Source organism: Amphiura filiformis, chromosome 14, assembly GCF_039555335.1.
Source record: "Amphiura filiformis chromosome 14, Afil_fr2py, whole genome shotgun sequence".
In the NCBI taxonomy this organism is placed as follows: domain Eukaryota; kingdom Metazoa; phylum Echinodermata; class Ophiuroidea; order Amphilepidida; family Amphiuridae; genus Amphiura; species Amphiura filiformis.
In genome coordinates, this window is record NC_092641.1 from 4,402,875 (window position 1) to 4,418,441 (window position 15,567).

At 36.4% G+C, this 15,567-nt stretch overlaps 1 protein-coding gene across 1 annotated transcript in view; it reads left to right on the forward strand.

Moving 5' to 3' along the window:
• Nucleotides 1-1,282: 1,282 nt before the first annotated feature.
• The window catches only part of LOC140170553 (cyclic GMP-binding protein C-like), a 111,418-nt gene continuing 97,133 nt past the window's right edge, over nucleotides 1,283-15,567 (forward strand). The window contains exons 1-7 of the mRNA XM_072193901.1: nucleotides 1,283-1,416; nucleotides 3,302-3,408; nucleotides 3,878-4,047; nucleotides 11,855-11,947; nucleotides 12,116-12,280; nucleotides 13,307-13,432; nucleotides 13,810-13,962. Coding sequence (XP_072050002.1) covers nucleotides 1,283-1,416; nucleotides 3,302-3,408; nucleotides 3,878-4,047; nucleotides 11,855-11,947; nucleotides 12,116-12,280; nucleotides 13,307-13,432; nucleotides 13,810-13,962 — 948 coding nt within the window. The remainder of the gene's footprint in view (nucleotides 1,417-3,301; nucleotides 3,409-3,877; nucleotides 4,048-11,854; nucleotides 11,948-12,115; nucleotides 12,281-13,306; nucleotides 13,433-13,809; nucleotides 13,963-15,567) is intronic.

A 15,567-nucleotide genomic window follows, 5' to 3' on the forward strand; every position in this document is an offset into this window, starting at 1 on the left:
GACAGTTGTTTTGTTAACAAACGGATACTGCAAAAAATATCAGTATTAATACGCGAGCGACATTTTGAGTGTGTAAAATGCATTGAAAAGTGTCGGCTAAAGAGTGTATGAATTAAAATCGCGAACAGTAATATCAACAATAATTATCTACATTCCAAGCGGAAACGCTTTTCAAAAACATACCACATTTTTCGGGCAATTCCAGGCCATCTGTAAAAACGAGCGTGAGCAGTTTTTACTATGAACTTGGGACATCACAACACATGTTTTAATTGGTGTCAGACCTATTACAATTATACAATAATTATGCCCCATTTTAACCATTATTTGTTAAACTGCTATTTTTACTTTTTGAGAAATTAATCAATTTATCGAAAAACTTTTCGGAGAGTACTACCTTTATGTCAGTTCCCTTAAGGTGGCACGCAGAATCACTAATTATCCATTATTATTCACCTCATAACTCGAAAACTATTTGTGGAAAGTATATAAAAGTATACATTTTTTGAAAGTAAATGTCCGTTTTGGGTCAAAAAGAACAATTGTGGAAAAAAAATCCCCCCAAAACGGCTTTTTTGACCAAAAACAAAAATGTTTAGTCCGACATGAAAAATTAAATTGAAAAACAAAAACGGTAAAACATGTGAATAATATTTGTATATATTTAGACAAATAATTCTAGAAAGTGCTTTTTGATTTTTTCGAAATTTTGCTTAGTTTTTTAAATATGGGCAAAAAAATCAGCAAAATCATCCATTGGTGATAAAAAAGTTCTAGGCCCTAATTTAAAAAATTGAAAAACTCTATCTAGATTTTGGCAATATCTAAACGTTTGACTTAAAAGTTTACCTCGGTGATGCTTCATTTAGACGTTATTGTGGACTAAAATTGGTTAAAAGTGGTCAAAATTGAACTTGCCAAAAATCTTGAAAACTGGAGCAGATTGTCATTTTTTGGTGATTTAGAAGGTAAAATATACAATATTACAAAATATATACGTGGCATATTCGACAGCTGTGTATTCACATGACGTAGCTATTTCTGGAGGGAACACTATTGGCTTGTACTCCTCATCCATCAGGAGAATGTCCAGTCTCTAGCCTTCTTCAGGATGTTTTTACTTCTGTCTTTTAAGTACGTAGAGCTGGGTTCCTGTATTTTGTGCCATCGGCTGTACGGAAAGCAAAGGTAGGGTTGAGGCTGGGGTATACTCTGTTGTTTTGCTGTTGTTAGCCTCAATATATGGCGCCAGGCCTGATGCTATTGTTCTTAGTGTTTGGTCATGGCGCCAGTTGTACCTTCCATTCTCAAGCGAGTAGCTGCAACAATGCAGGATGTGGAGCAGAGTACAGTCACGGTAGTCGCAGAGTTGGCACAGTCCAAGATTGGTTTTCACCCACAGTTTCAGATTAGCAGGTGAATGGATGTTGGTCATGGATGGCGTTGATATGGAAAGACAGTTCTGGTGTCCCGACATATAGGAGCTTCTTCCATGAGGTGTCAGTCTGCATGGCGGAGTCCCGTCTCAACCACAGTCCTTGTTTAACACATCCGTAGAGGTAAACCAGTATATCTTCTTCATTCACTTCTTTCACCAGATTAGTGAGATATTTTCTGTGCTCTTTCTGGCTCATGTCCTTAATAAGCTTTTGCGTGTTCTTGAAACCCATTCCTGCGAGGTCAGTTTGACCTCGGCTCATCTCATTTAAGATGAGGTGGCGCTCTATCAGTTCGAGCTCTTTAACTCCATTCCACCTCTTCTTGGTTTCTTATTTTCCAAACAATCTCTATATAGTGTTTGGGTCTTTCAACAGTAGGCCGTGCTTTCCTTTACTTCTGTACAATGCACTATTGGTGGTGCACCTGCTGATGCAGGCCCATCTCTTCAAGTACTTCGTACAGGTTGCCTCCAGGTTTTCGATGTAGGTTTTTGGGAGATTGTATATAGTGAACTCCTATGTCATTTTGGGGATAATCATATGATTGTATATCCACATTTTCATGATTCCATTTTCTTTTAGCAGTAGTTTTCAGCATGGCTGACAGTTTCTGATTAATCATTTGTCTGATCTGATGCCATTATCCTTTAGATCTTCATAAATGATCTTTCCTAGGAATCTCATGGGCTGGTTGTGAATATGGGTGATCATCTGTCCGTCTATTTGTAGCTGAGGATTGCAGGGTTCATATTGGGTGTTGTGGCCATTCTACTTCTTTCAGATAAAATATCATATTTTCAAGTTCAGAATGAAACTTGAAAAACACTAACAAAAATTCACTATTCTGTTCATGTTCATATAATAATAAAAAAATGACTATAATTTATACCAGCACTTGTTTTGGTCCCCAAACATATGTTGGGCTTATGTTATCGTCCAGATGGTTGCCTCCCTGCCTGTTTGCCTTGTTGTTTGTTTGGCTGTCCGGGCGGACTGTGCAGCGCCAACGCAATGACCGATCAACTTCAAACTTGGTACGGTGATAGAATAGGGTAGTCTGATGTGCTGTATAGTTTTGTGTCATGTTATTTGCATATTTATGAATATTAATGAGCTTATTTGCATATTTTGCCTACATTTTCATTAATCCACTCTGCAGCTTTAACGCAATAACCGATCAACTTCAAACTTGATAAAGGGATTGGATATGGTGGCCTTATGTGCTGTATAGTTTTGTGTTGTGTTATTTACATATTTATGAATATTAATGAGCTGATTTGCATATTTTGGTTACATTTTCATTAATCCATTCTGCAGCTTAAACGCAATAACCGATCAACTTCAAATTTGGTTTGGTGATTGGATTTGGTAGCCTGATGTGCTGTTTAGTTCTGTGTCATGTTATTTGCATATTTGTGAATATTAATAAGCTTATTTGCATATTTTGCCTACGTTTTCATAAATCCACTCTGCAGCTTAAACGCAACAACCGTCAACTTCAAACTTGGTACATGGGTTGGATATGGTGGCCTGATGTGCTGTATAGTTTTGTGTTGTGTCATTTGGATATTTATGAATTTCAATGAGCTGATTTGCATATTTTCCTACATTTTTATTACATCACTCTGCAAAGACCAATCAACTTCAAACTTCGTATTGTGATAGTATACTATCAAAATACGAGTTTTGAAGTTGATTGGTCCTTGCAGTGTGGTGTATTTGAAAAGAGACATGTGTTGCAGCCGACAAATGCATCGTTTTGATGTGCTGTAAAGTTATTGTGTCATGTCATTTGCATGTTTCTGAATATTAATGAGCTTATTGCATATTATTTGTAATTACAAACCTTTGTTATACATAAGGCATCTGTCTAATCATATTTCCATATTTGGCATTATTTTACAACAGTCAAATGTCAACAAAAACATCGACGTCAAAGTAACTCAAAGTGAAGCTTCAAAAGATCCAGGTAACGTAGAAGAAGAGAAGGTCTTTATAGGTTTATTCATAGGAATTAAGAATCTTCGATACAAGTGTCTCTCCACCATGTTTCCCGGTGGTTTTATATATGAACAGATATACCATTTTACCAGATAGAAGGAAAGTACATTTGAAACGTGATGCATGATGACAGGCAGCTTTAAATGATTTAAATGATTAAATATTTCTTTTTGCGCTCTGTACAAGATGAAACTAGGCAAAGTATGCCTCAAATATTTGGGTAGTATTATAGCATATGTATATAATTATTATGATAATTGCATGATTTCGAAATTTATATTTACATTTATCATCCCAGTTTGTCAGGTATACAAAATATGGTACTAACGAATTTATGAACAAGCATATAATACTTATTTCTTTGTTCATTGTTTTTTTTTTGTAATTAACAAACTATTTTAATTTGTAATTTGGAACTTAACATCCCAAACCAACAGAAAGTTGCATTCTTGCAATTAAGGTACCATCGGAACCAGCACCAGATGATCAAGAAAATACTCCAGCTGAAATTCCTGAACACATAAGAAAGGCTGAGGAGCAATCGGTTGATCTAGAAGTTACCTTTTGGGATTTCGCAGGTCAATACTTATATTACTCAACACACCAGGTGAGTTGTCTAAAACGAAGTAGTCTGCAGGCAAAATGTATCAGTTTCCTCATTTATTAAATACTAGTAGATGTAAGAGCACCTGCAGCATGATAACGATACTGTTTGACCCCTATCGTGAACCGTTTTGACACGTTCCCGTCATATCCAGGATTCTTTTTACAGCATTTAATCCCAATCGAGCGCTTGACCCATATGACCTTTGCCTTGAGTGACCTCAGTTTGATTTTTTAATGCTCCCGTGATATGGAGAATTACTTCCACCAAGTTTAAGCCCAATCAGGCGAAGTTCAAAATTTAGCCCCTAGATGACCTTTGACCTCGATTTTATTAGGCACATATATTTTCCTAATATTAAGGACTCCACCCACCAAGTTTGAGTCCAATCGGACAAAAATGTTAAAATTCGAACCCTCCACGACCCTTGATCTACCTATATCCGAAGTATCGGCTTGGTGCGTCGTTCAGCGCGGCGAAACGCATTATTTTATTAATATAGAAATAAATGTTGGTATTTATACAGTGCCTTTCACATGTGCACATGTATCAAAGCGCTTTACATTTATTCCGCTTAATTCGTTAGAATATTTCAGCTGCCATATAATGGCCAAGGCATGCTCATACCTTTGGGTGGCGCTCAATGGACAAAATTCATAACAGCTCCCCAATTCACCCCTGGGTAGAGGGATACAAGTAAGGTATAGTGCTTTGCCCAAGAGCACAACACGATGACACTGAAGGGGCTCGAACTCTCAATCCACCGATTGCAAGGCAGAGCCCGTACCGCTGTGACACCGTGTCCTAAATAAATTAAATATACTAAAAATAGAACCTCCTAAATGTTTCACTTAAGATTTTAATGATAGAGAATTGGCTAGCAAACTATTAGAGTCACGCGGTAGCATGACCAGCAAGTTTTTAAAAAAACGACTGATAAAGAAGAATAAGAAGATGCACCGCGGGACTATATTTACACGAAACAAAACGCAATTGTTCTATGATATTTTTCGCTGGGTACAAAATATATCTAAAACCATGCTAAATCTTATTTACTATCCAAAGTGTAATATTTTAATAACTCATTAATTCAAAAAGTTACACCAATCATACAGTCAATCCGATTGTTTGATAATAAATAAACATTCTTGCTTTATTTCACGCGGTATTTCATAGCCAAAATTAGTGGAAAATCATAGCTAATCATACTGATATCCACAATCTTTAGTCACTGCTACAGCCATACATGGCTGTCACTGTCGCACTACCTTTTGAGATTCACTTTCAAATATACCCTAGCATTTTCCTGGATACCCTACATACAAATTCTGGATCCCATTCGCCAAAAAATCAAGTTTTTCGCAATTCTTTTATTTTTTCCGGACCACAGCATACATTCATATTAATAAATACTCCACTTTCACACGTCGTTATATCGGGTCGTCCCCGTGGCGAAGCGGTTAAGGTCCTGGACTTCTAATCCATTTATGAATTTTTGCTCAAGTTCGAAACTTCCCACCACTTTTTTTTTTTTAAATGTTTTATTAACCAATTTATTGTCATAAATCAAGAATAACACCATCTCGAACATCCATTGCTATTATGATATTATATTTTTTTTTCATCAAACAAACATGTTTGATTTTTTATTCACATTTAGGCCTACGCCTAGGCCTAGGCCTACTTTCACCATCCAGATGCTTTCACCATGCCTGACTATCATGAAATCTTCGTCATTTAAAACACATTTATCATTGGCTCTGTTCACAGCTCAATCTGAAATTATATTTGCAATAAATATTATAAATTGTCACAAATTAAAATCACAAACCGCGAAAGATCGCCAACAACTGCCGCTGAATATTGATATCCAACTAGATTTCACCGCAGGGCTATAAAGAACCACAAACCGCGACATTTGGATATCCAACTAGATAGCCCAGCAGGGCTACAAAGAATCACACACCACGAAATATGGATATCCAACAGGCTTAAACTATAAATTAGCTCCCGATAGAGGGCAGGGCCTGATAAGGGAAATTAAAATCACAAACCGCGAAAGATCGCTGACAACCGCCGCTTAATAGGGATATCCAACTAGATTGCCCCGCAGGGCTACAAAGAACCACAAACCGCAAAATTTGCATATCCAACAAGATTGCCCGCAGGCTTATCGATTATAAAGAACCACAAACCGCGAAATATGGATATCCAACAAATTAAGACCACAAACCGCGAAAGATCGCCAACAACTGCCGCTCAATATTGATATCCAACTAGATTGCCTCGCTGGGATAAAGAACCACAAACCGCGAAATTTGGATATCCAACTAGATTGCCCCGCAGGGCTATAAAGAATCACACACCACGAAGTATGGATATCCAAGAAGCTTAAACTATAAATTAACTGCCGATAGAGGGCTTGATAAGGGAAATTAAAATCACAAACCGCGAAAGATCGCCGACAACCTCCGCAGGGCTACAAAGAACCAAAAACCGCGAAATATGGATATCCAACAAATTAAGACCACAAACCGCGACAAAATGAAATGAAATGAAATGAAGAGCCACAAACCGCGAAATTTGTATTTGCAACTAGATTGAGGGCTACAAAGAACCACAAACCACGAAATATGGATATCCAACAAGCTGAAACTATAAATTAACTGCCGATAGAGGGCTTGATAAGGGAAATTAAAATCACAAACCGCGAAAGATCGCCGACAACCTCCGCAGGGCTACAAAGAACCAAAAACCGCGAAATATGGATATCCAACAAATTAAGACCACAAACCGCGACAAAATGAAATGAAATGAAATGAAGAGCCACAAACCGCGAAATTTGTATTTGCAACTAGATTGAGGGCTACAAAGAACCACAAACCACGAAATATGGATATCCAACAAGCTTAAACTATAAATTAGCTCCCGATAGAGGGCAGTGCTTGATAAGGGAAATTAAAACCACAAACCACGAAAGATCGCAGATAATCGCCGCTTAATAGGCATATCCAACTAGGTTGGCCCGCAGGGCTACAAAGAACCACAAACCGCGAAATTTGGATAGCCAAGTAGAGTGCCCCCGCAGGGCTAAAAAGAACCACAAACATTCAAACACGATTATCTTGCCCAGTCGGGGCATTTAGACGCTTCCGTAGTATAGGCTTAAATATATGCGCATTTACCAGTTCCAACTTGGAAGTAAATCGAACTTACTCTCCGTATCTCTCTGGCATTGTCAACATTGGGTGTGTGTTGTTCATATTTACATTTTTTTACATATTTACGTTGCCTTGAATAATTAAAGTATATTAAAATATATATTGATCATTGTGTACGCCTCAGTCACGCGTGACGAGCAAGTTTTAAAAATAAACGACTGATAAAGTTTTGTTTAATTATTTATTGTCATAAATCAAGAACAGCAACTTCAAACATCTATTTTTCGTTTTATGGAGCACTTTGTAACCTGATGACTTTGCAAGCTTGGAGCTGCTTGGCTACATTCATAAAAAGAAAAGAAATCTACCAAAAAAAACGTTGACAACGTAAAGAAATCAGCAAGTTTCAAAAAAACCCACCTCGGCTCACTTTTTGAAACTTGGTCCCATTTTGAATACCAACAGCAAATCAGTGTTTTTATTTTATTTCAACAGAATACAGCGTTTCCAACAAGATTACAAGCCTACTACACTTCTGGAAATGTTTTAAATTGATATAAATATGATAAAGTTTAAATCAATACCTTTTGCAAATGGGACCAAGTTTCAAAAAGTGAGCCGAGGTGGGTTTTTTAAACTTGCTGATTTCTTTACGTTGTCAACGTTTTTTGGTAGATATATATTTACATAGGTTCAAATTTTGATTTTATAAACATAGTTTGTCAGTTTGTAACATTGACACGTAAATATATATTCAGTCAGGTGACATACTTCTGGTATATCATTATTATGAATTTTAACCTTAAATTATTTATTTTTATGTTTAATATGAAACGGAGCATTTTCCGTACAAAGCAGCAATACAATTTCAAAAACATCCATAGAGAAATAGGATGTATATTATAACACTTGCAACTCGATGCGCAGACAATTTTGCATTATCATGGTTATTTATTTTTAATAAATTTAATGAAAACAAATGTCTACTAAAAGGGGGAGCATTAAGTATTGGTTAGGTACTTGACAGCATAAGGTGCCAGATTTAATTCCTTGTGGTGGCAACTTGCAGAGTCAATATTTAAAGTCCGAATTTAATTTGTAGCATCTGTATTTTATATTCAGAAGTCTACTTTCCCGTAGCTCACTTAGGGTTAGATGGATGAATGAACCACGAGAGCGCTACGTTCTTCCTTGCTTGCTTCGTGTACAGAGAGCCGTATACATATAAACACATCAAAAAGATAATTAACCCGCTTAAGGTTATACAGGATTTTGAACTCTTGTGTAGGCAAATTGGCTGCACGTAGCCACCTAAAATATTTTGTTTTTCAAAAAATAAACATGGCAGGCCTAAAAATCATACTTCATCTTAAAGTTGATACTCAAATGATTATTATTGTAATACTTTTAACGTCATAGCTCATACACAAATGTACTTTGTAAGTGTTTCAATTTGTGTTCAATTTCATGAGCATGAGGTTTTTTGGGAAAGAGGCCAGGAAAATATGGGGAGAGGGTCCGATTTCATTGCGATTTCGCATATGTGTTACAAACAAACCAATGAAATATTGTACCTATTTATTCTTTCGATAGGTCCTCCTGATTTAAAACAGTAAGCTTACATGTTCACAGAATGTCAATGAAAATGACGGGGTAAATGTCGTCGTTTTTGCAACAACAATATTAATTTAGTGTGCCAATATATTGACACAATTATTCCCTACATTATTTCTTTGAAGTATCAGCTAACACATGCATATCAACATTTTATGAATCAGCTACGGGAAACATTAAAAATAATTTATTTCATCTCAGCATATCAGGCCAAATGGTCCAAAATGGAGTTCTGAGATATCCACACATTTAGTTTCAAGTACTCACATTTTCTGCTATTTCACAGTATCAATTCACAATCCCATAATATTCCAGGTGCAGTGCTCCTGTATTACTACTGATAATCCTTACTGCATGGGAAGTATCAATTGATTTTCACAAAACTTGCAGAAATTGACAAATTTCTGCCAAAACTTCCACACTATCTATTATCATGTTCAAACCATGTGCTAACTTGTTTACAATGCTAGTTAGTGTTGCCAGGGCCAAGGTGATAGTACTTATTTTATTGATTTTGTCTAGTATAGTGCTGGTTGAATACTCATGCTCCACTGTGCATATGCTTCAGTGATTTTAGCAATCAAATGAAAATGATAGGGTTGCCAGTTCATGCACTGGAATAATAATCACTATAAGGGGGCACATCACTAAATAAATGTCCCATTGAAATACATGTGAAAATACAATAAAGTAACTAGGTGCATAATAATTATGAGTCCTGGGGAGGGTAGAATGGGGAGGGGGAGCAGTTTTGGCAAACATTTACAGTGCATCTTTATAAGGCTTAGGAAACACTACAGAAACATTCAAATCTGCATCATAATATCTAGGCCATTTAAAGTTTCCACATTGGCAAAGTTAGGCTGGCTGAGAGCAGGGCCAGGGAGGATGACAGGAAATGTTGGCATACCTTTTAAAATCTAACCCACGGGCCCCCATGTATATTTGGGATTCCCCTTCCAAAGAAAATGATAGCCCTCACACCTTCTCTTTCTTCCATGAGTTACACCAAATGCGGAAGGATTTAGTGTAGTGTCCCCTTAAAACAAGAACTGTCTTTAAACAAGAATTAGTGCTGTGGGATATCTAGAGCAAATATTGATACACAAAAATAATCTAAAAAATACTTTGTTGATACAATTTTTTCAATCTACATCTCTGAGATGTTTAATATATACATATACTTCATAAATAAAAATTAAAAAACAAAAGACAAGTTGAGTGGAATGTTCACCCTCCGTAACCTTAATGAATGCCCACTATTCCAAAACGTGCTAAAACATTGGAAACCGGATTTATTATGACACCTCATTTGTTGCAATGGTTTTAATATTGATGTCGCAGCGTGCATTTAAATGAAACTAACCCAAAATTGGAAAGTTGCAGTAAAATCCCTTTTCCTTGTATTCAGCATCAAATGTGTTCGACTCTCATAGGATCCTTCTTTTTTGGAGGTCAAACATGTGATATTCAATAAAAATATTATTATTATTTACGTCAGTGGTCATTTTGTACATAATCTCACATAACAAGTTCAATATTTTCTCTGACCAACAAGGTCACAAAAAGTTGCAGGTCAGGGGCTAACATCTTTTGATAAAACCTGCCAATCAGGCAATTTTGAATCCGACTTGACCACTGAAAGGACAACTTGCAATTATAGGCATTTAAAGAAATATTGTTGGTCAGAAAAATATTGAAATCTTCATGTTTCAATTTGACATTAGGTGAATAATGACCACCGATGTGAATAATAACAATTGTAGTTGATTATCACATGCTTTTCCAAATGCATGAAACAAAAAAGAGTAATCTAATGAGAACCGAAAAGATTCCCTTCAATGGATACTAAAGCAAGGCAACTTTCAAATCTTGGGTTACGTTCGTTTAAATGTACGCTGCGGCATCAATATTGGGGGCCATTGCAACAAAAACTGTGTCATAATATGCTGACTCAATTCTGTTTCGAATACATATCCCAAATTTGGTAAACCGTTTTAGAAATATGGTCATTCATAAAGGGGAGTAGCTAGTTTTTCTTATATATTTATATGTATAAAGCGACATCTAGTATGTTGGCCCTGTGTACAGAGAAAATAAAGTCAAAATTGCAGTCAACTTTGAAAAGAATATGGTAAAATAAAAAGGCTAAGGGGGACTGAAACAAATATAAGTTGGAAAAACTCACAGAGGGTGCTAAAAGGGAAAGGGGTATTATATAGGTTAAAGCCTTGATATACGATTTCGGTCAAATTGGTTATTCTTTTAAAACAGGGACAATAATGACACAACATCCAATCCAATATATTTTGTGTTACTCCCCATTGGATGTTGTGTCATATTTTCTCTGTTTTTAATTTTATCCATTGCTAGTGTGACACTGTTGTATCCTTTTGGATCCATCATTTGGTTCCCTGCTGGTCAGTTGGAACATATTTTTCCTGGTTTTATATGGTTATTCTTTACCAAATAATTATAAAATAATATCAGTAATAACTGTCAGGAAAGTTTTCTAATCATTTTTAGTCAAACTAATGAGGTAAAATGAAAGAAAACTCACTTACTATCTTAATGGAGATTTAAAGTCATATTATGACCTAAATATTCATTCTTGCTTAGTTGTTCTAAAACACAATTAATACAATTAATTTTGATGATCCAATTAGGTGTAAGTTGGGACATGTGTAAACATTTCAAATATTCCAAAAACTCAGGTTTGAAAAAAAAAGACCAAACTCATTCTAAAAGATCGTGCAATATGGCTTTAAATAAAGTTATCTTATTTGCTATGTTATTTTTAGAAATGCTCTGGTTTTGTTTTATTTTGTTAATGTATTGTGTTCTATTACCCCGACGATTTTCAAATAAATAAATTATGATTATGAAAAATAGTATTGATCTTCATTACATTCTCTGTTTCTAATTTGCATATTCTATTAAAAGAAAACAAAGCAACAGCATTTTCGTGTATGTTATCTTTAATAGTGTGAAGGAAAACATAACTTAATAATTTAGACATTTTATATTTGTTGCAGGTTTTCTTCAATCGACGAGCCTTCTTTGCACTTGTGTTTGATATGAGCAAGAAACTAGAAGATCAATGTGAAGTTCGTGATTTCTCTTCAGAGGTATTAATAATTATTTACATGCTAGAATTTTAGAAATTAGTGAATGTGTACAATATCAACGACACTCAAAATGTATAGTATTGCGTTGTTATTGATTTTTCATAAAAGTTGTTGTTTAGGACAAAATTAACTTTTCTCTTCTTTTGTATTCCGTTTTATTTTGTTTAGGAGGAGAAGTCTCGATTCCATGATTTCAATGGGGAGGACTATATGAAATTCTGGTTGCAGTCCATTTATACGTATGCTGCACAGGATTCTGCCGACAAGGGGTCTGATGGTAAAAGATATCCACCGATCTTCATCATTGGAACACACAAACGAGAATCAACAGTTGTAAGAGTTCTTTATTTTAATGAGGGTGTAGAGGATTTACGGATAATTGTGCACAAGATAGAGGTCCGTGTATTTTGCGCCTACCTGTTATGGTCTTCATTGTTTGATCCAAACGCGTGCTGCTGAAGAGACTAAGCACAGCGTTATATTTGGCCTATCGCTTGATGCATATATTAACTTGGGAATAATAATGTACTTGTAAAACCTGAGAGCCGTTAGATTGTAATTAGTTGTTTATTATCATGTCATTGTGTGGAATTGTGGCATCTTGTATTGTGCATCTTTATGTTGTGTTATATTATTCGTATATTATTATATAGAGGGTGTACCAACGTCTCTTTACCATTTTGAAGCGTCATATCTTTACGCTGTATCAAATGTAGAAAATTCATTCAATTATGTTATATAAACACATCTCCAGATCCCACTGCGGCACAGCGGTACGGGCTCTGCCTTGCAATCGGCAGATTGCGAGTTCGAGCCATCTCATTGCCCGGGGTTTTAATGGGGAGCTGTTATGAATATTGTCCATTGAGCGCCGAATATTGTATGGCAGCTGACATTTTATTCTACAGCGGAATAAATGTAAAGCGCTTTGATACGTGTGATAAAGGCGCTGTTTAAACACCAGCATTTTTTTAAAAATTTTTATAATCCCTTGAGAAAAGTTTAATATTGCAATTAAATTGAATGGAAGGTTTAGAGGTGGTAGTGGATACTTGTGTGTTGTCAAATTATTGTATGGATTTGTGCGTGAAATATACCCAAATGATTCACTGTATTTTATTTATTATTTCTGTAGATTTAAATGTTAAATTTGGTGTCAAAATGAATGTAAGACGCATTCAGGTTTGTTGTCTGTTGCTGAATACTAGAGTTATGAACATTCAAAATTAAAAGGTAAAGGGACTTTGTATGGATTGATATAATGAGCAAGATAATGAAGTAAATAACATAACATTTAATTTTTCTCTATTACCAGTTATTGACAAGTTTCCTATTAATCCCACTTTCTTTATTTTTTAGGAGGCAAAAGATATGGAGAAGGACATATTTTCCATATTAAGAGGGAAGCAATATGAGAAATATGTTAGAAGACCGTTTCATTTCCTAGAGAATGACCCAGCAAAGAAGCAGGAATCTGACGATAAGGTAAATGAAAAGATTTTTATTTCGGTACTAAACAAATAAACCTTTTTTTTTTTTCAAAATAAGTGCAGGGAAGTTATTTTAGATTTTGAACTTGCATGTTATGATCGGAGGAATGAGTTGTCCTATACTAGTACGTATTTCAAACACCACTGGGATACAGAAGTACACATAACCCTACAGCCTCTTCTAATTTGACAACAATTCTTCATCTTGACCGCTTTAGTTTCTAATAAATTATTACCCGTTTGTCATACAGCCAACGGCAACATATGACCCAGATAAGGGATTGATAATGACTAAGTGACTTTGTGAAATTGCTTTAGCTAACAAGACTTATACTGTAATTCAACATCCAAATAAATTATGTGTATTTTCAGGCATTCAAGGACTTGCAAAAGGCGGTTGCAGAGGCTGCTATTATGGCACCCCACGTGAAAGAAAAATACCCCATCAAGTGGCTGAAGTTTCATAAAGCAGTGATTGAAATCCTAGGGACCAGTGGCAACAAACCATACATGACATTAGCTGAGGTACATCGAAATTTAATTGATTTTTGTTTCTATTCTGATTAATGTAGGAGACAAGTACTTACCGAATAAGGCATAGCGTGATGATAACCTCATAATTATAGAAATTTATTTTCAATGATGTCAGAATGCATGTATTAGGCAATATTGATTTTGGGTAACCAGTATTTGGAATTTCATATTGTACATTGTAATTATCACGGTAAAATGAAAACGGGTTTGTGAAATCTTTAATACAAACTATATTTGTCAAGTGATCAGTTTCTTTGACGTACGTTTCTAGCCTTTATCATTGCAAATACAGGTAGCTACCAAAATGCGAACTTCTGCACTGCACTGTGTTAATAGGTCGTACGTATTTGCATTTTAAAGCCTATGAACTTTGACCTCCAGGATTGCGGCTAGTGTAGAATATATCTAGGAGCATGGGCCATCATTTTATCAAGTATAAACCTGGAGGCCGCTGTAGTTATTGAACTAGAACTGTTTGAAATTACACATATTGCTTCCCGTAACCCATGACCTCTAACCGTTGGGGTCGGGGCTACCCCGGGAAATTTATAGGGGTCATGGGCCATCAATATACCAAGTATGGGCCCTGAGGTTACTTTAGCTCTTGAGCTAGAGGAGAACAAAGGTTTGGTCTTGAGGAGGAGAGGAGGAGAAGGAGAACTAGATGCCACAGCTGTGTTTTACCACACCTAACCCCTTCCACTATTCACAAACGAAAACTTGGTGAGCACCATGCGAAAGCCCTTGTTTTAAGCTTTCATTTGATATACATGTAATACTCATAACACATAATACCCTACCAAGTCTTCATTCTCTCTTATACCCCACTAGACCATCACTCTCTCTAAAACACCACCAGAATGGACCACACACACACTCTCTATCTCCCTAATACCCCACCAGACCCTCACTCTCTCGTATACTCCACCAGACCCTCACTCGCTCTAAAACACCACCATGTACTCTCTCTAATACCCCACCAAGCCTTCACTCTCTCTTATACTCCACCAGACACTCACTCGCTCTAAAAAAACACCAGACTGGCCCACACTCTCTCTAATACCCTACCAAGCTTTCACTCTCTTATACCCTATCAGACAATCACTATCTCTCAAACACCACCAGACTGGCACACACTCTCTCTAATACCCTACCAAGCTTTCACTCTCTTATACCCTATCAGACAATCACTATCTCTCAAACACCACCAGACTGGACCACACTCTCTTTAAAACTCAACCATACCCTCACTCTCTCTTGTACTCCACCAGATATTCACTCGCTCTAGAACACCACCAGACTGGACCACACTCTCTCTAATACCCTACCAAGCCTTCACTCTCTCTTTATACCCCATCAGACCATTACACTCTCTAAAACACCAATAGACTGGACCACACTCTCTCTAATACGTCGCTGTAGCACAGTAACTGCGATACCTTTGCGGTGTCGCTGTAGCAGGGCAACAATGGCACCTTCCTCCACCACACTAATTTCTTAACATGACGACATTAACAATTAAGCCTACATAAGATGCTCATTTGCGCCGTCGGTGAAGCCATACGGAAATAGGTCTACATTCGCGCCGTAGGTGTA